General features: G+C 45.8%; 1 protein-coding gene across 1 annotated transcript in view; it reads right to left on the bottom strand.

Moving 5' to 3' along the window:
- Window positions 1–20685, bottom strand: part of SLC14A2 (solute carrier family 14 member 2) — a gene marked incomplete at both ends in the record, with an annotated part of 54699 nt that overhangs the window by 21971 nt on the left and 12043 nt on the right. The window contains 6 exons of the mRNA XM_082668117.1: window positions 7525–7699; window positions 8181–8230; window positions 9764–9898; window positions 11188–11335; window positions 15227–15419; window positions 19824–19952. Coding sequence (XP_082524243.1) covers window positions 7525–7699; window positions 8181–8230; window positions 9764–9898; window positions 11188–11335; window positions 15227–15419; window positions 19824–19952 — 830 coding nt within the window. The remainder of the gene's footprint in view (window positions 1–7524; window positions 7700–8180; window positions 8231–9763; window positions 9899–11187; window positions 11336–15226; window positions 15420–19823; window positions 19953–20685) is intronic.

Genomic DNA, 20685 nt, shown 5'->3' with positions numbered 1-20685 from the left:
CCTCAAGCATCACCTCCCAGTTACTCCTCTCCTTAGAATTCTTGCTCCAGTATTTGCCTTTAAAGCAATTACCTAAGTGTTGTCTCCTCAGGGTGCCAATTTGCCTTCCCACCTCAATGAACTCCCTTAACTCCCCCCACCACAGGCAGGGCACAGGCTGGGGAACAGTATTGCCATCAGCGTCTTGATGGTTATTTCTGCACAGCCTAATACTAGATGCTGTCTTTCTGGTTTTGTGGAAATTTTTAGACCTTTCCTCCTTCTGACTTCTGCTGACTGGGTCCTGGGGTCTGTCTCAGAGCAAGAAGGGCATGACCTAACCCCCGCATCCAGAAAGGACTCTGAGCTCTATATATTAGGGAAGCGGCCCTCCCAAGTCCCATGAGGACTTTGGGGGGGCGGGGCTCTGGTGGGCTGGAGTCTGGGGATGAGGCCCAATCCAAACATGTTTTGTTTGGCTTTGTGAGTATGATGGGTCAAGCATCAACTGTATACCCACCCCCACCCCTGCACATGTATACCCCCAACCCCCCTCAGTGACAGGGTGTGAGGTGGCTACCCAAGTTCAGAAACAGAACCTCACACTGAGGATATTAGCTACACCTGAGTAGACAAACTCCCCACTGACGTCAAAGGCCCCCTTCTCACCAGGCCAGGTGTTTTGGAACTGCAGAGGAGGGGTCCTGATTACGGAGGGCCTCATGAAGAAGGAAAGCAAACAAAAGAGTGAGGGAGGAGCCCCGGAGGGACCCACATTCCAGGGAGGGGTGGGGAACTGACAAGAGGTCAGCTTCCTGCACAGGGGGCCTTCTTTTGGTGTTGCAAGTTCAAGGCCCATGGCTGTCTGCTGAGGACACGTTCCTTGTCCCCCCAGCTGGCTGGTCTCTTGGCTCAGCTCTGGAGGCCCATCTCTTGACCTCTTACTCTAGCCTCTCCTTGAAGGCTCCTGAACTTCCTGTGGTGTGTTCACTCCAGCCCTTAAGCATCTAAAAGTGACAGGGAGATGCTACCCACGTACAACATGTAAACAGTTTGAAAAGACAAGAAATGATCACCTGGGAGGGAGGAGCCATCCAGGAAATTCTCACACGTTCCATGAGCCAAATGGAGCTGTGTACTCAGAAGTGTGGTGAGTATCTGTCACGCACACTAGATTAGGGAGGGGCAGTCGAGTGCTCCTGGAAAGCAGAAGACTGAGGTGGACCCTTGTCCCCTGAGGGTCTTACCAGAGGCCACAGCTCAGATTCTGCGGCATCCCCAAGATAATCTATGCATACAGATTATCTCCTGGAGGGCTTGGTCATCAGAATTTACTTCAGAACTAAGTCTTCTTCATAATGCTCATGGCTTCAACTCTGCATTTCCAGCTTCGTAGGGGGAGGAGCCTGCATTGACCTCCAGGAGCCAAACTTGGGGAGGTCAGATTCCTCCAGGGGAAAAGCCTAGAGTTCCTGTGGAATAAATGAAAGCCAAGCTAGAAGTTCCCCGGAGAGTTACTTCCTTTACTTCATTCTGTTCCAGCAGCCTGTGTAGCTGTAGGAGGGGCTGGCAACTCCTAGTTATCAGTTCACAGAGAATAAGGACTTATTTAGCAATGCCCCCTGCCTCCCTCCTTGGGGCCTTGGAATTCTAGTTCCATTAGGGACAGCAGTGTTCTCTATGGATTCTTCTATCTTCTCTGAATGGCAAGAGGCAGGGAAGCCCAGGCAAGTTGAAAAATCTCACATTAAAAAGTGAATACCTTTTAAAGTTGTCAGATGAGACTGTGGTTTATTGGGTGGAAATCATACCCACACTGAAACTGCCAGCTCCTAGCTGGTTTTAGGTAATAGTTGTCCCCAGGCCCTCACAGCATTTATGACCTGAGGAGACAAAGCTCAGACTCATACAGGAAGCACAAACAAACTGGGGCACACAGGTTTGATGTAGCCACAGAAGTAGGCCAGGAAGATTAAGTTTTTTGATGGGCAGATCTTAGAGGGTTGACCAGAAGAAGAATCCCTGGAGAGGGGAGAGTGATGAAGAGGAGAAAGTCAAGGACAAGGCACAGTTGAGTGATGCTGGCCCCTCAGTTTGCATTCACACAAGCAGCCATGTTGAGCATTTTGGTAGACTGACCAAATGGCTAACTAGTCAAGCTCTAGGAAAAGCTATAATGGCAGCAATGGTATACTTTTGATATATTTATCTCCATGTTCTTACCTTTTTGCCACCTTAATGATACCTCCCCCTTATTCTTCTGTAGGAACTCAGGGCTATAGAATCACTGAAACTTGGAGCTGGAAGAGAGGCTGCAGTTGTCAGCTGGTCTACATCCACTCAAAGCAAGCATCTCCAACAGGCCCCCAGCCCTGTTCCTGAGCTCAGGGTCTCAGAGGACAACCATTTTTCAGGCAACTTCCACTGTGAAAAAGCACTCCTCTCCACTGACTCAATATCTGCTTGCTTAGCACTCCCATGTAGTGGTCCGTATTCCATGCTCTGAAGTATTGTTGAGTAAACTGACTTCTTCTTCCACATGTGTTACCTCATACTACGGACAGTCATGGCCCCAGACGTTTCTTCTCCAAGCCGAATATGACAGTTTCATCATCATTCCTGATGAAACAAAGGGGCCTCCAGACCTCATTCACCCAGCCCAGCCCCATGTCAGCATGCCCTCCCTTGCCAAAGATGCTCTCAGAATGTGCTACCCATTTTTTCCTTTGTACTCTCCCCTCCTTTTTCATCCAACCTATTCTCAGAAATGACTCCTTCAAACTAAGATGCAAGTGATTGATCATGCTTACTGTGTTACCTTCCCAGGACTGTTTACATTTTAACAGGTTCAAAGACTTGAACTGAAGGGATGGCTGGGAATGTTTGGGCAGCAGATAATGGCAAGATAGAGGACAAGAGGAGAAGAGGCATAGAAATTTTCCTGAAACCCTTAATATCATGCTTGATACTTTTCCTAAACAGAAGACTAACTCGACAAGATAATTCACTCAAAATCATGAAACTGGTGCTGTGACCTTATGTGGCACAGGTAGTCTGTGGTGACATCCTCACCTTTACTTCAGGTGAGACTAATCACCTGCTCAGGCAAATCCCCATAAAGTGAATTCCTTGAAGGCAGGAACTGGTCTGATTCTTTCCTGGTTTGTTGTCAGGGGGGCCTGAGTAACATATTAATAGTTCCCCATACAATATCTTCTGGATGAATGAGTGAATGAAGTCAGAAAAACAGTTAAAAGGAAATGATAAAGTTAAAAGGAAATGATAAAGTTTAAAATAAAGGGATAAGAATACACCAGAAAAAAGAAAATACCAGAAAGAAAGTATGGCAACATAAATGTCAGCTGAGCTGGAATTTGGTTAAAGGCACTAATGAGTATAAAAATGGGTACTTTGTAATAGTAAAAGATAAAATTTAAGAAGAAACAATGACAGTCATAGTCCATAGGCACCAAACAATGTAGCTGCTAAATATATGAGACAAATATTTCAGAAATATAAAGAGAGTTTAATAAAACTATACAATTATAGTTGAATTTTAATAAACACTTCAGAATTAAGATTCATAGACAAAAAATAAATAAGTGCATAGAAGAGTTGAATGATGCAATTAATAAATGAATTTAATATGTATTTCCTTCAAATCAAAAATCTGCATTTTGTATGTCCAAAATCAATCAAATACTTGGCCACACAGAAAAATGCATAACATTTTAAAATAGAGATTGAACAGACCATATTCTTTGCTCATAATCCAATAAAACTAGATATAAGAAGTTAAAAAATATCAAAAAGTTTAAAGTGCTAGAAATTAAAAAACACATTCTTAAATAATCCTTGCATCAAAGAGAAATAAAAAGTAAAGTTATGAACTGTTTAAAACTGATGAAAATAGAATACTTTATTCCAAAACCTACAGTACACAGCTAAAGCTGTACTCAGAGGGAAATTAATAGCCTTAAAATGTCTTTGTTGTTAAAAGAGAAAGATCTAAAATAAAGGAACTTTATATGAATTTTAAAACATTAGGAAGAAAACCATTTAAATAAACCACGAAAAAATGGGAAAAACACATAGAAAAAAAAAACCAAAATGAGTAGAAAAGGACAAATAAATTCTAAACTGTTTCTTTGAAACAAACCAATAAAATGGATGAAGCCCTCACAAGCCTGATTAAGCAAAAGAGAGCAAAATTACATAAGATTAGAAATGAAAAAGGAGACAAAGCAACAGATAACAGGAGAGAGAGAAATTATCATGAGAATATTATGAGTAATAGTATGGCAACAAAATTTTACAATTAAAGAAAATGGATTATTCCCTAGCAAACTCCCAAGTTTGACCAAGAAGAAGTAAAAAAATTTATTATGTCAATTATCATAGAAGAGACAGGAGAGATGATTTAAGATTATTTAAAAATACAGCTCAAAAATAGAACAAAAAATAGAATTTTTTGTTCTAAAAATAGAACAAAACTATTTCACAGTGATAGTAGAACTCATCAGTGTTGTAGGAGAGAAGATGAAAATGGGAGGGTGAGATGGCCAGGTCAGAGGGAAGAGACAGTGGAGAGAGGGAGAAAGGGGTATGTTGGGGAAAGATAGTTTAAGACAGTGCCTCCTCTAAAGCCCCCTTATCCCCAACCCCACACGTACATTCCTACTCTCTTTAATGACTGCTTATTTCTGTTCATCCATAAATACTTATGTTCAACTATCATTTGTATACCCAAGGGCTGCTGCTGGTAGTTTGGGGTGATAGTAGGAAAACAGCTATGATATGCTCCCTGAAGCCCTTCTCCTTCCCTCCTGGGGGCCTGCTCCCAAGCAACCCCATGTTGGTGGTGAGAATCTGTAAGGTTAGGGCTCGTGACATACTCATTCAAGGGGACAGTAGTTGGCGAAGCTCTGGTGAAGGTGGGACAAGATCACTCCAGGGAGCTAGCTCTCAGGTCCTGAAAGGCTATTTGGGCTACTTCAGAGGACATCTGGGCATCTGTATATGGCCTGTGGGAAGAGTGCCCTGCACTGGGCAGAGTTTTCTTAGAGGGGTGGGGATTTTCACTTCTACCCCACCCTCATCCATACTTGAGAGAGAGAGATTCCGCTTCTGCCCACCAGCCTGGCTTAATGAGAATTGTTCTGCCTCTGGAAGGAGATTGTTTGACCAAATTTGAAAAATTACCATCAATTTTCGGCCTCTTAGCTCCCAAAGTTTTTTTTTTTAAAACATTTTATCACTCCTGTACAACTTCTCTTGGCCAGAGAATTCAGTGATTAATAATACTTGGCCCCGGCGGTTCTTTCTTACATCACACTAGCAGATAATGTGTTTTTTTATTTGTACGTATACAACCTGGCCATCTTGATCACAGTGCGTTGTAGAGTTTCTGGGGTCCTGTGGCTTTTCCAGACTTGCTGGACATACTTTTTCCTTTCTCTGAATAACTTAGCTTTTATCCATTTTTTTCCAAATGAGTTTGGCAGCTTGTATTACAGTTAACTTTTAATTCCTGTAGGGGTTAAAGGGGGAACTTGGGAGGGAAAAACAACCCAGATACCAGTGACCAAAGTGGTACCTTGTAAATGACAAACTATGAAGTGGTGTGGGGAGAGAAGGGAGGGGGAGAGATAATCTTGTCCAGTTGAGCTGAAAGCATTTTTCATATCCAAATAGTTTTCCTCTCCTGAAAATCCAATAGAAAGCATGGTTGAAGGACTGTTCCCATCAGATCCAGTGCTTTGGATGGAGATTCTCAAGGGCTTAACAGAGAGAAGAGGGGATTTCCTACGACAATTTGCCCATAATGAATGAATAGGGTTTCTGGTTCTATCTCTTGTTAGAATAGCCGGGGTGGGGGTGGGGTGTCTCCCTCCGTTTTGGGTGATTGAGCCCCAGAAGCCTTCATCCTCCATATGGAGGGGATCACTCATCACAGGATGGTGGGACAACCTGGCCTGCATGCTCCCTTATAACCCTGAGATTCCAGAGCCCCCCTCCTCTTCCTGCCTAGAAACCCCTGCACTGAAGGGCCTGAGTTTTCTTCTTCCTCTCGTGGTGGTGCACCTGCTGGCAGAGGGGAAAGAGAGCGAGGGGCCGGAGAGGGTGAGCCTTGGGGTGGTTCCCAGACATGTGTGTGGAAGGAAGTCCCCGTGTAAAACTGCACATCTTGGTGCTCATCACTGGGCCTGTCAGTCTCTGAAAGAGCCTCAGGGCAGATTTTCCTGCTTCCGGTGACACTGATCACTGTTTCTTGAGTGCCCTCCATTTCCTAAGGATCTTCACACTATCACCCAGCATGTAAATGCCTTGTGGTTTATCTGGTGTAAAGAACATGGTGGTGTCCTTTGGGTCTGCCCACTTCCCACCAGCTCCTATAACTGTTATGTGGATCTCCAGCTCCTAAGCATCGTTATATTGATCATCTACATCAGGGACTAGCCCACTATGGCTTGTGGGCCAAATCTAGCTGCTTGCTTAATAAAGTCTTATTGGAACACAGCTACCATCATTCATTTACATATTGTCTAAGACTGCTTCGCTCTACAATGACAGAGTTGAGTGTTTGTAAGAGACTGTATAGCCCCCAGAGCCAAAAATATTTACTATTTGACACTTTCTGGGAAAAAGTTGATAACCCCTGATCTATATATAAATAAAGATTGAATGTAAGCTAATGCCTATAATTGGGAAGGCAAATTATGAAATTCATGGATAAGTTTTTTTCTTCTACTCAAGCCTAACCCTTTGTTTAAAGTATCATAAATCTCATAAAGCTTCCAACACCCACAAGCAGACAGGAAAATGAAATAAATTTCCCCAGCCTCTCACATACTGAGCTCAGGTACTTTCCTCAACTGAATTCCCTGCTCAAAGTTGCTGGCTTGACCTACACTGAGAAATGCTTATCCTTCATCATGAGTCATATAGGATTCTAACTTACTGATTCCTTCCTGCTACGGAATACCCTCTCGTCCTTTACTTTGACCCCTGAACATTCAAGACTCCCTATTTAGACACTTCCAGTGCCCTAGCTGTCCCTGTTTTTACTTTAAAACTACCTGTGTGAAATTCCTCTCTTTAATGGAAAGCTGTATGTGCCCATCAGCCATTAGCTCCGTGCACCGTGGTGCCTGCATCCCCCGAATTTTCACCCACTCAGGAACCACTCAGCAAGTTCAGTATCACAGCATCTATTATTTAGTTAAACATGCCAAGAAGATCATCTCTTAATCACCTTTCCAAAAGACTTAAGCCAATGACATTGAAAACACATCCCTTACTACTAGTGCCAGCAAGCTCCTCACCAACTTCCTCTAACAATGCACAATGATTAGTTAAGGTGATCTGGGCAGGAAGAGAAAATCAGCACCAGGGAAAGGGAGTTACAGGTGTGTTTGGTTCCACACGGGTACAAAGAGAAGCAAAGAAAGTGAGTGCTGCAGCTGATTGACCCAGAGTTGAGATTACAGGGAGCAGACCCAAGTCCAGGCAAAGAGCATTTCTGCCTGTAACTTGGTTAATCACCACTGAGGGACTTCTCTTCTTCACTGCTTTTCACTGTCAGGTAGTAGATGCGGTTGGCCTCTGGGTAGGTGACTTTGCTGAGCGGGAGCTTGTAGATGGCCGGGTTGTTGGTTGTCAGGAGCAGGAAGGTGAGTGCCGAGAGGCAGAAGGGCCAGGTGCCTGGTGGCACACCAACCTGAAATCAAAAACACTGGGATCTGAAAATGTTCCTGGGTTCCGGGGACCTTGGGGGAGAAGGATGCGGTAGGGGTTGAGGATGGGGCATTGGTTTCTGGATTTATCATGTCAGAGTAGTTGGTTTGAATTTGAGGTGTTGGTACCTTTGGGCACAATCAGAATCTTTTAATGATGGAGCTGAAAATCCCCCAGGAATGATCTCCCATATCCGGCCAAACATGAGTACCTCCATCTGTCCATCCATGTTCTCCACTGCTAGTAACAATACTCTCTTTCACACACACACACACACACACACACACACACAGAGGCACATGTATGCTATTGCCAGTCCTTCTCTGCACAGACCCTGGATAAACCTTGACAAGGGTGTTGTATGGAGTGCTAGCTACCAGAAAACAATCACAAGACTCCAAATGTCCTGAAGCCCTGGCTGGGGAGGGGCACTTTAGGGTAGTGTCAGGAGACCCCAAACTTACCACTGACATTATGTTGGAGAGGGCTGCTCCCATGTATGCACAGAACAGGGCTGTGGAAAAACAAGGACCATCGGGAGTCAGCTTTCCAGGGTCCGCCCCCAGCCCTCCCCAAGAGCAGGGCTCCGCTCTGGCTCCAGCAGCTTTGGTGTTTGCACCATACCCTGACATCTGGCATGTTTGCCTGACATTATTAGTTATCTTTGCAGGTAGATGTGACCCATCTCCCATCAGGCTGTGTGTTCTCTGAGGGTAGAGATTAAAGCTTACATACCCCTTTATCCCCTCCCCACTTCCATGGTGGCCTTGAATAGAGTCAGGGGTCAATAAGCATCTTTCACTAGTCCACACTGACCTTGGTGATGGTCTGGCACAGGCTGATCTGTCTGGGGGTGAGTGGTCAGACTATGTGAGCTCTGGATAAAGTCCCTCCTGTCCAAGATTCTGAGCTGCTGTGATGCTGTTGGACCTTAATCAAGTCCCACCACGGCTGGGCCTTATTGCGTCCCTGAGCCAGGCATGTGGGTTCACCCATAGGATGAGAGTAGTTGAACAGTTAGGGGAGCTCATCCACACCCCTGGTGCCTCTGGACAAGCTCCTTCTACCGCTGTACCTTTGCTCTGTTTCTCTGTCCAGAACACCTTTTCCCCCATCTTTGCCTATCCAAATCCCACCCTGAAAGTGTTGAGATAAACCCCAGCCTCCTCTTGAAGCCTTCCCAGATGGTTCCAGCCACAGGAATCTGCCACTCCTCTGAAGGACAAAGACAGTTACAGTCTGAACCTCAAAATACCTGGCACTTTTGACTTGGTAAATATTTACAGAGCCCACTGTCTCCAAGCCCAGCCTTGTGCCGGATGCTGAGGAGGATACGAGAGACATGGAAGTCATTTACAGTCCCCACACATAAGTGGGGAAAAAACAGGAAAAGCTCTTCTAGATGATACTCTGCCCTTTAAGAGCATGGTGCTGGGGTGCAGGTGTAATGATCGTGGCCCATTTCTCTTCTCTTCTCTGTTTACTCTATGGAAATCAAGCTTCCTTAGTGCTATGTTCTCATTTTCTGGGACCTCAGTGCTGCCAGGTACATACATCATCTCACTGGATCTTTCCAACCATCTTTTTAGATATCTTAGCCTGAATAATTGTGCAATTATTTCTCCTCTGCTAGACCATGGCTTCATGAGGATGTGGGCACCTCTGTATTCTCCATGCCTAGCCAAGGGCCTAGAACTTAGTGGTGCCTTACAAATAGTGGTTGAATGAAGAGTTATTCAGGGCAGGAACACTGCCACTAGCACATGAGGAAACGTGTGTGGGATTTCCTTGTGAAATTTATAACACTGTGTACATATAGTAGCAGTAATAGTGGTGATGACTCCATCTGACAGTGGAGGAGCCTCAAATCCCCCAGCTGTTAGGGACCCTACCATTAAACCCTCTAGTGATAGGACCCCAGCCACAGTCCTTCCATCACTACTGCTCAGTACTGATTAGTGGCCACAATGGATGTCACATAACCAGGGGAGTGGGGAGGGCAAGGAACAGCAGAGTGGCTTGGTTGCCAGCTTTCCCAGATACCCACCGCAGATGAGGGCCAGCAGGTGGGTCTGCCAGGTAAGGGCATAGAACATGCCACCGATGGCGATGCAGGAGAGGACGCAGTTGTAGCTCCAGAGGCCCAGGTAGATAGTCTTGAAGGGCGTGGCCACCGTCAGGGCTGTGGGACAAGGTGTTGCATTTCTGGCTGATTCAGGGTCGCAGCACAAAGATCACCCCATGCTGGTGCCAGGTCTCAGGTGGCCTCTCTTCCGTCGTTCCCCCCACACCTGCTACCCCTACTCATCAGAGGAGCCTCTGCAAATAGTGTCTGGTCTTAGGAAACCAAAAATGGGAGGAGAGCAGTGGTTTCCACTGTTTTTCGAAGATTTCACTCAGAGGTATGACTACTTCTATGGTGAGGGTAAGCCAAACAGGTGGACTCTAGGCCCTCTCCACTCCTTTGGCCAGAGCAGCTGCATTTTTAGCAAGAAAGATTTCAATTGAAAAAGTTCTGCTTCAACTGGTTGAAAAACATTATGTATATACAGATATAGCTATATCTATATATCCAGTTGGAGAAATGGGAAGCAAAAGGGGTAGGATGTGAACAGCAGGTGATCTGGGTAAAGAATTTGTGGGTGCCTCTTGGACTATTTTTATTTTCGTAATTTTTTTTTTTTTTTTTTTTTTTTTGTGGTACACGAGCCTCTCACTGTTGTGGCCTCTCCTCTCCTGTCCTGGAGCACAGGCTCCGGACACGCAGGCTCAGTAGCCATGGCTCACGGGCCCAGCCGCTCCGCGGCATGTGGGATCCTCCCGGACCGGGGCACGAACCCGTGTCCCCTGCATCGGCAGGCGGACTCTCAACCACTGCACCACCAGGGAAGCCCTATTTTCATAATTTTTGATAAGTTTGAAATTCTTTCCAAATAAAACAATTTATTTTTAAAGTTGTGCTTCCAAGAAGTTTTTGAAAAATATTGCGATAAATCAACAGGCTCCTATTCTTAAAGCGCCCGACGTCTATTTCTGACTCTACTGTCTGCAGTTACATATATAAGTGTGTATATATACACATATATAGAAATTAAATGACATTTGTCAAATGGCAATTCAATTTCTGAGAAAAGTTTTCCTTTTAGCTTAGTCAAAATTTCGAAGGGCTGGGTCATTTATACCTCTGCTTGGTCTGCTACTGGCCCCCACCCTCACTGGGTTACCCTCCTCCCACCCCTCAGCTCCCAGGGGCTCAGCTTACAGGCCAACACGTCTCAGTCCCTTTGCATCTCTCCACACATCTTGCTACTGCAATCTGCTCCCTTTGCGGACTCGAGAAATGGAAAAATAATTCTCAAGCCCTGACAGTGTTTAAAAACTCCAGTGAAGATAAGTCTAGACAATTTGCTGTGTGCTGGGGAAAAATGACCCCAGGAAAATGATCCCTGCAGAGAGGGGGCCCTGTCCTACCTGCTAGCATCCCCACGATTGAGCCAATGGCTGCATGCAAGCAGATGAGTGGCGAGCAGATGAACAGGGCCACCAGGAACACGCCACCTGTCCAGGGATTGTCACAGCCATACACCTGTCCGACCCCAATGGGGATGGATTGTAGCAGCTGCAAAGTCAATAGAATCCAGGTCACTGGAGCGTGGGCTGATAATGCAAGGACCAGGCCCTAGGGCCAAGAGTGAGCCATTCCTGGGTGGGTAATGGGGTGGAACGGAAGGATGGCTGTGCCCTCCAGTGTGTGGGAGAACGTGGGAGGGCACAAACTGGAACAAATAACTCCTCACTCCACCACCTGGCAGGCATCTGAGCATGCCTCATGCAAAGCCGGGCAGGTCCCCCAACACAGAGGCCAGTCAGAAGTGCTTCTGAGGGACACATGGCTTTTGCTTTGAGGGGACCAGAGGATACCTCCCTGGACTGCCACTGGGGATTTCAGGCACTAGGGGATTTCCCCTAGACCTTCTGAAATTCTAGAAATATTCCAGGAATTTTGGAAATATTCTAGGCCATTTTGATGAATGATTTGACCAAAGGTCAGCCAGCTCATTGTGGCCAAGCCCAGGCTAGAGCCTCTGAGCTTGACCCCTAGTCTACTGGTGGCTGCCTCACATTCAGTGCTACCTGGGGGATGGTGGGACCCTGGGAAGGAGGGGAGGCCACTTCGCCTGCTCTGGAGGAGCACTTCACATTGCAGAAAGGTAGCGTGAGGAACATCTGGAGAACAGCATGGAGCCCCAAATCCCTGGGCCTGAGAGTCATTGGGTGGCGCTGGAATTGGAGGTGATTGATTTGGCAGTGATGTCAGATAGCCTTTTTTTGCCCTAGCTGAACCACCCACACCTTGGCAAAAAGTTCTTTGAGGGCAAAAAGGAAAGGAGGGAGATTGACAGGGCAGGGAGAGGACTGGCTTGGGAGTCGAGAGCTCTAGCTTTTTTTTTTTTTTTTTTTGCGGTACGCGGGCCTCTTACTGTTGTGGCCTCTCCCATTACGGAGCACAGGCTCCAGATGCGCAGGCTCAGCAGCCATGGCTCACGAGCAGACTCTCAACCACTGCGCCACCAGGGAAGCCCGAGAGCTCTAGCTTTTAGGGGGCTCTGCAGGAGGTCATTGTGTAACCGCTGGCATGTCGCCTCCTAATCTGGGCTCTGGTGGCCTCCTCCGTAAGATGGGGAGGCTGTCCTAGCCGACTATCTTCCAGCTTTAAGGTTCTGCCAACTCCTTTCTCCATTACCAGCTCACATGACCTGTTTGAGGACAGGCCTCCTTTACCTGGGCCCATAATAGGTGCTTAATAAATATGTGTTGGTTAGCTCAGTGGTTTCCAAACTTTGTGTACATTGGAATCACCTAAAGGTCTTTTAAAAAAATGTTGATGTCTGGCCCCTCCCCAGACATTCTGTTTTAACTGGTGTGGGGGGTCAGGAGGCAGGGCTGGGGCCTCTGGTGACTCTAATGTACAACAGAGCTTGGGGACCAATGGATTAGCTACAGACAATCTACTGTAGATGTTGGGAGTGCATTGCATTTCTCCCTTTGGTGAAATTTTGTTCTTTTTAACAACTTGACTTAATTCTGGAGTCAGTATGATTTCTTTAGAGAATTTGAGGAGTCCCAGAGAGCTTTTAAACTATGTCCATTCTTGTCTCCGAATGGGTGGCCTTTTAATCACCAAGCACTGTTTGGGCCAGAGTCTATAGACTTCTGCAAGGAATCACAGGGTGGGGGCCCCATCTTATTTAAAGAAACCCTGAAAACCCTTGTACCAGTCCAGGGAGCTCAGCTTCAGAGTGGGAACAGGTTGGAAATCTACTCAGTAAATATTCCATGACTTCCCTACATCTGAGGAATGCAGGATGCTGCGGGGAATCCGACTCCCACCTTCCCAACTGGGGACCCAGGTTTAAAGCCCAAGCAGGCAAGAATGAGAAGAATGAGGGGACGAGCTGCTTTGGAGTGAAGCCTGCGTTTAGAATGAAGCTCTGCCGGTTTCCAAATTTCAGCCTGGCGAATGGTGGCCCTGGTCCCTCCAAGCTGTGCTCCGGGCCACAGCCAATACTCTGGTGCGCAGTGCAGTCAGGTGTGCGGTGGAAATTTACTAAGGACCGGCCTCCTATGTACTCCGGATAATCCTTGTGTAACAACAACAAGCTGGTTAAACAAAACAGAAGTCACTCCCCTCATTGTTTTGAAGAGAAAGAGGGAAATGGCATTGATTCTTCAAAACTCAGATCTGGATGTGCAGAAGAAAAGGAGCCAGTGGTCAGAGTGGTGGTGGTGGGGAATTCAGAGGGTGTGCTTGGGCCTCAGGGTATCTGGATTTGGCTCCTACCACTTTGTTTGTTTTGAAGATGAACAAGAGGTACCTCTTCTGTATGGCTGTCTCCACTCTGGTTCCCTCAGCACAGGACAGTACAGCCTCACCGTGCAGGGTGGGTGGGGGGCTTGGTGGCCCTTTCTCTCTGGCAGTGCCACATGTCCCTGTGGCTGTCACTCAGACTCACACCTAGGGCTCAGGGATAGCGGGTTGTGCCCCTGAGGCCGTGTGTGTCCAGTCGCCAGATGGCTGATCATTGATGATTCAAAATTAGTTTTGTCCCTGCTCTGACCCCAGCAGTTTTCCATTTGAGAGGGTGGGCTTTTGCTTAAATGCAGGGCTCTGTCTTTTCCTGTCTTTTCCATTGTCTTGAATTTAGGCCCTAATCCTGCCTCTGATCCCATTCTAACCTCAGCCTCAGGTAAACCTTTTAAAAAGACAAAAGCTTGAAAAAGGTTTGGCATTGCTGGCAGCAGTGTTTGCCATGAGGGGCAGGGGAGCCTTTCCTTTTCTGACAGGTTCAGGCTCGGAGTTTGGCTGACGCTGCAGGGCCTGTGCTGTCCACCCCACCTGGTGTCTGCCCGGCACCAGGGCCACCCAGAGGTTTAAGCACATCTAGACAAAGGACTTGGCTGCGGGGGGAGGGCTCAGAAATCAGATTTTGTGAACAATATTTGAGGCACTAGCTACAGTTTGACCTCAGGGATCTAACCCTCTCTGTGCCTTGGTTTTCCCGTCTGTGAAAGGGGATGATGATAGAACTTACAGCATTGGGTTATGATGAGGGTTAAATGAGTTAGTAAGCTAAGGGCTTGGAACAGTGTCTGATACATAATAAACTTGCTTTAGTGTAAGCTGTTAGCTATCTCTATATTCATTAACAAAGGCAAAATTTTACGATTCTATATATCTAATCTTATGTTAGGTTTTTATTATATCCCTTGATCTCTGATGTCTAGAGATCAGTAGAATAAATGAATATGTACATGTGTGATAGAATATAAAGCAGGGTTTCTCAACTTTGGAATTGCTGAAATTTTGGGCTGGTTAATTCTTTGCTGTGGGACAGGGGCTGACCTGTGCATTGTGGGATATCTAGCAGCATCCCTCGCCTCTACCCGCTGGATGCCAGTGGCACCCTTTCTCCCCAGTCTTGATAATTATAACATTTCTGCAGACATTTGCCTTCCCCAGGAGGGCAAAAATCACTCCTGCTTGAGAACCGCTGATATGGAAAATAAACAAAAATTTAACCCCATCTTCTATTGATAATATCTTTAAAATCTTAATTTTAAACATTATTTTAGTGTCCTGACCCTTCACCCAACTATCTGTTTTATTTAATATTTTCCCCTTAATCCCACCGTTCTGTCTTGTCAACTTAACCTTTATCTGTAAACTTGTTTATTATCTGTTTCCCTGTGCAGAGTGTAGGCGTCATGAAGGCAGGGATGATGTTTTGTTCTCCATGTATTCCCAGTGTCTGATAAGGTCCTCAGTAGGGGTTTATTGAAAGAACATATGGAGGTGGCAGTGACCGTTTCCTGCCCTCCTCTCTGCTAAGACCCATCATCTGCTGGAGGTGCATCTAGAGAAGATGAGAGCCTGAGTAATCCACAAAGTGGTGAGTGAGACGGTCTGCAGTGGAAACAAGGCCCCACACACCTGCCACTGGTGACTTACCAAAGACATCTCAATCTCTGACCAGGTGATGTTCGGCACTGAAGACACGGGCTCCACCAGCGTCGTGGGGAAGAAGAGGTTGTAGTGGCCCGTGGCCGCCAAGTACAGGGTCACTGTGATGTTGAAGGGCAGTGTGAAGACCGGGAGGTCCCACTTGCTGAAGATGGAACTCAAGGCACTAGAAAAGACAGGGCTGGAGATGGAAGGGACAAAGGATTAATCGCTGTGCTCATCCTTCAGTCTATACTGTCTAGTCAGCTCTGTATCCCCTCTCCTTGGCACAGCCATTCCTGGCTCCCTTGAGACTCGAGTGGTCCATTTACCTGGGACTGGAAATAAGGTGTTCAATATAAGTCTACATCTTTGGGAAACAAAACTTAAAAGTCTTATAACTTGTTTTCAATAGAAAATGTTATAAAATAATTTATATATTTCCTTGTTTCTTAAACCAAGAAAACTAAACAAAATCTTATCCTTACAAAATGTCATGTATTGCCTTTGGATCATTACAATGTACATCACAACGTATCGTGGGCTGTGATAACATTTAGACTGTATGCTTTAGATAACCTTCTAAGAGGAGGCTGCTACGAATATAGCAATTCAGCTGAAGTACTTGGAATTATGCTAGGAGCCACCATGTGAAAATGAAACCTTCAGTTGACTGTGTCCTCTGTCTTCCTGGTGTCTTCCTTGGGGAGAGAGTGGATTCTGGAGAAAGATGGAACGAGGTGCAAATCCTAACTCCTACACTTACAGGCTGAGTGAGCTGCGTTAGGAAATTAACCTTCCTTAGCCTCAGTTTCCTCTGAAAGGGCCATCCACCTGGCACCCGACACTCTACATCTCCCACAAGCAGTGAGCTGCAGGACAAAACTTGAACTCATGTGATGCAGTTGATTGGCTCACTTTTAATTAAGTACGATGAATCTCAATTGGGCATTTAAGACTGCCTGAAATCCCTACTATACGTCCCTAGCAAATTAACTCTCCAACTTGCTGAGACAACAATTTTGCATTTTCTCCTTTCTCAGTTCTTCACTTTCTGCTTCCCTTTAGTTTCAGCTAACCACCTTGCTTTACGCCACTAAGAAAACAGAAATGACAAGATGAGAAATGCTTCATTTTCCCGACCATAAGATTCATACTCCGACTGCTTTGTTCTCACATACTCTTCCTCTCTGCCTTTTTCGTATAATGGAAATGTCCTTGCTCCCTTATCAGGCCAATTCTTTTCCTTGTACTTTGGGATCCAGTCTCTCAAAGACTTCATTCTTGGCAATTCTCTCCTTTCTCTCCTGCAGCTTCAACCTCTCCTTTTTCTCCAGGTCACTCTCATAAATACATAATGTGTTCTAGTACGTTCTACCTTAAAAATCCTCCCCCTTTCTTATTTCTGCTCCAAATATTGCCCCTTTTCTCTGCCCCCTGCACAACAATACTCTTCAAAACTTGTCTATCTTTGTTGTCCCCAATTTTTCTACTCCCATTCTTTCCTAAACCCACTCCAGTCAGGTGGATGTTCTCCCCACACCACAGAAATGGCTTTTGTCCAGTTCACCGATGACATCTCTCTTGCCGTGGTCATTCTCTGCCCCTTTCATTTGACAGTTGGATCCTCCGCCTGGATCGAAACACTTTCTGTCAGGGCTACCACGACACTGCACTTAGTTGCTTCTCTAGCTTATCCTTCTCAAGTCCCCTTCAGTTGTTCTTCCACTCTTCTGCCAGGCATCTAAATCTTGGAAGATCCTACAGCTCTGTCTTGGATCTTCTCTTTTGGAATCCTCTCCTCCTGGGTGATAACCTTTAGTTTCAAGGATGAAATATCTTCCATATGCTTCTGCCTTCCTAATCTTGACCAAATCACTAAGTTCCAGATTTGCACATCCAATTTCTTTCTCAGCATCTCTACTCAGAATGCTGAAGTTTAATATGTCCAGACAGAACTCTTGACGTGTGTCCTGTCCCTCACCATCAACTGGTTTTTCTTTCCGTCTCCTCCATCAACCCAGGTGCTCAGGCAAATTATAGGAGTGCACCGAGTCTTCCTTCACCCCCACCCCCAAACTCCACAGCCTCCCAGAAAGTCCTGCCAACTACCTTCCTTAAAATATACCCCAAGCCCAACCACTTCTCTTCACCTTCATGGACATCACCCTGGTTAAAGCATTCCTGTCCTCTGTGGGTTATTGCAGCAGACCTAACTATGCTTCTAGCATCCACTCCCACTCCAGCTAAAATCCATTCTCCACACTACCAGCAGAGTGATTTGTTTAAATTTAAACCACATCCTGTCACTCCTCTGCTTAAAACCCTTTAACTGCTTCTCATCACAGTTGTAAAACTCAAGAGGCTTACTGGAGCAGTACAAACTATTAGGTACAAAATAAGCTACAAGGATATATTGTACAATACGGGGAATATAACCAATCTTATAATAACTATAAATGGAGTGTAATCTTTAAAAACTGTGAATCACTATATTATACACCTATAACTTATATAACGTTGTACAGCAAGTGTATTTCAATTAAAAGAAAGGCTTACTAGATCCACAAGGTGTATGGGCCTTGGCCATCATCTACTTCTGCCCTCACCTCCTGCCACCCCTCCTTCATTCACTGGGCTTCAGCCCCTCTGGTCTTGTTTCTTGAACACATCATACTTCTCCAGTAGGTGTCTTTGCATATGCCACTGGTTCTGCCTGCAATATACTTCACCCAGATCTTCAGATGGCAGGTACTTTCTTATTTAGGTGACAGTTCAGATGTCTCCTCTTCCAAGTGGTCTTCCCTGACCACCCAAGTCTGGGATCACTCTTTGTCCCATTTGCTCCATTTTGCTTTCCTCAAAGCACATATCATATCTTGAAACGATCATTTTACTGAACAATTGATGAGTTTATTTCTATCTTTGCCAAGAAGAATGTCAGCTCCCAGAGGATGGAGACTTTCTCTTGCTCACAGCTCTCCCCGACATCTAGAATAGTCTCTGCACGTAGCAGGCCCTCAGCAAATTTTTGTTTGTTGGATAACTCCAGCACTACTTAGTACCTACGCTGTGGATTGGGTTTCCAGGATTGTGTGAGTGGATTCATGAAGTGCCCGGATAGTAGCACAGAGCTCAGCCAGCGTAGGGGCCCAATGTTTTTTTCTTTTTTTTTTTTTTTCACTTTAAATTGGGAAGTGAGGGTGGGGATGGGGGCACGGCAGACACACTGCCACCCAGTGCACTGTGTCTGAGGGGCTTAATCTATGTAGTTATAAACCAAATGTATGCAAATGAAGACAAGTTCTCCTCCTCCTCAGGCGTGGCGTGTGGGGGACATTAAGGAAATCCCCACAGAAATGACTGTGTTAGCATTTTGTCTTGATAGATTAACGAAGAAATCCTAAGAAGAAATGTAAATTGCCCAGAATGCTTAATGTAGTAATTTATTTGCAAACACTCCTAAAAAGTAATGGAACAGCACTTAAACTAAATTAAACTAACTGTTTTTAGTAACTCCAGACTTTGAAACCAAAGAAAGATGTTAAAAATCAGTCGACATGTCAGAGAGTGGTAGAGTTCAGGGGGTTGGGGGACATGGGCTCCCCTCAGGCTTCCTGCTACCATGTGACAGTGGGTGCGACCAGACCCCTTGACGCTATAGGTTGGGAACCTATAGGAACCTACAGGAACGCTATAGGAACCACTGTAGGTTCAAGTGAGCTGAACATTACATATGTAAGAGGCCTATTTGTTGCTAACACCTTCATCTTGACTTTTATTCCTTCTGAAAAATGAGGCAAATGCACAGCAAGACCTCAACTGATGCTTCTTGTTCAAAGATTCTATGCTTTAAATATAGACATTTTGTTTCAAGAAAGCTCTTTGATTCTATCACAAGTGAGTTTCAGCTTTTGGGTCTTGGTTAGGCCATGGGATAGACGATTCCCATGTAGGCTGGAGTTGAATAGTGCAGACTCTGGGTTCATCATCTGGGGCAGGTTGCATAGCCTCTGCATGCCTTAGCCTTCCCTTCTGTAAATTGGGGACAGTAATAGTCCTCCCTTGCCTAGCACTGTGCCTGGCATGTAGAAAATACTCAGTAAATGTTAACCTTTATTACTAAGCCTATCATTCAGAGGAGGTTGTCAGCACAGTTTAAAAAAAAAAAAAAATGTAGCAGTAAAAAAAAAAAAAAAAAAAAAATCTTCCCTGGTGGCGCAGTGGTTGAACGTCCGCCTGCTGATGCAGGGGACACGGGTTCGTGCCCCAGTCCGGGAAGATCCCACATGCTGTGGAGCGGCTGGGCCCGTGAGCCATGGCCACTGAGCCTGCGCGTCCGGAGCCTGTGCTCCGCAACAGGAGAGGCCACAACAGTGAGAGGCCTGCGTACCGCAAAAAAAAAAAAAATGTAACATTTGCTCTTTGAAAGGTCCGTGTTATTCCAAACTCAAAATGATCCTCTTCTGTTGCAACTCAACTCAGGGACTCTTGCAAGATAGAGACAAACCAGGTTGACTATGAAGACACTGGGCCCCACAACATTGTCAGACACAGCACCTTGGGGCCCTGTAGGTCCGAGAGTGGAAAGAAGGAGGTGCCTCACCAGGACATGGCTGTGAAGGTCACAGGAAGCAGAAGCCACCAGTAATAGTCTAACTTCTCGGAGAACACAGCTATCAGCATTCCCACCAGCATCCCATTGTACCCATGGAGACCCGAGGCGATGGTGGTCCTGGGGTTGAAAACAGAGGTACCGTGTGAATTTGTTGGCACTTACTGGGTCTGTTCCTCCTGCTGCTCACAGAAAAAAGTCAGCTTAGTCAATGAATATAGGGTAGTCACACAGCTGCCGGCACATTTCTAGATCACACACACACACACACACACACACACACACACACACACACACCTTGATTACCCTTACTGATCTAGAATTAAATAATGCACTTTGTGTCTAAGCTCCCCTTTGCTTCTCAGGGGAGTCTAGACTGCTTTATATAGAGGGAAATCTAAGAGAAACCTGAGGTGTGTCACGGGGAAAGGGTGTGTGTGTGTGTGGTTTTTCAGAGAGAAAGGAAGGTTCAGAGAGCACTGGGGTAGTCAGGGGTGGCTCCCTGGCGGAGGAGGGATTTGAAGGAAGGGTAGGATTAGTTAGGCTGAAGCAAAAGTGCTCAGTTGGGAAGAGTGTGATGCTACATGGTAGGTTGGGTGGGACCCATCAGAGAAGGCTTTGGAAACCAAGCTGAGGGACTGGGTCTTTAGCTAATGCACACTTGTCTTAGATTCTTAATCAAGATATTTGGGAAGATTAGGCAGGGAATGTGTGTGTGTTTCCCTCATAAAACTGGGAGCAAAGAAAGAGTCCATGGAGCAGCTCTTTGAATGGCTTGGCAAGTTTTCCAGTGGATTATGGTCAGGAGGGAAGTTGGCGAATTAGACTGTCAGAGCAGGAAGGGACACAGGCT

The sequence above is a fragment of the Grampus griseus genome (assembly GCF_964374135.1).
Source record: "Grampus griseus genome assembly, chromosome: 12".
Taxonomy (NCBI): Eukaryota; Metazoa; Chordata; class Mammalia; order Artiodactyla; family Delphinidae; genus Grampus; species Grampus griseus.
Note: the sequence above shows the minus strand (reverse complement) of the source record. Positions and strands in the feature narration are given on the sequence as shown.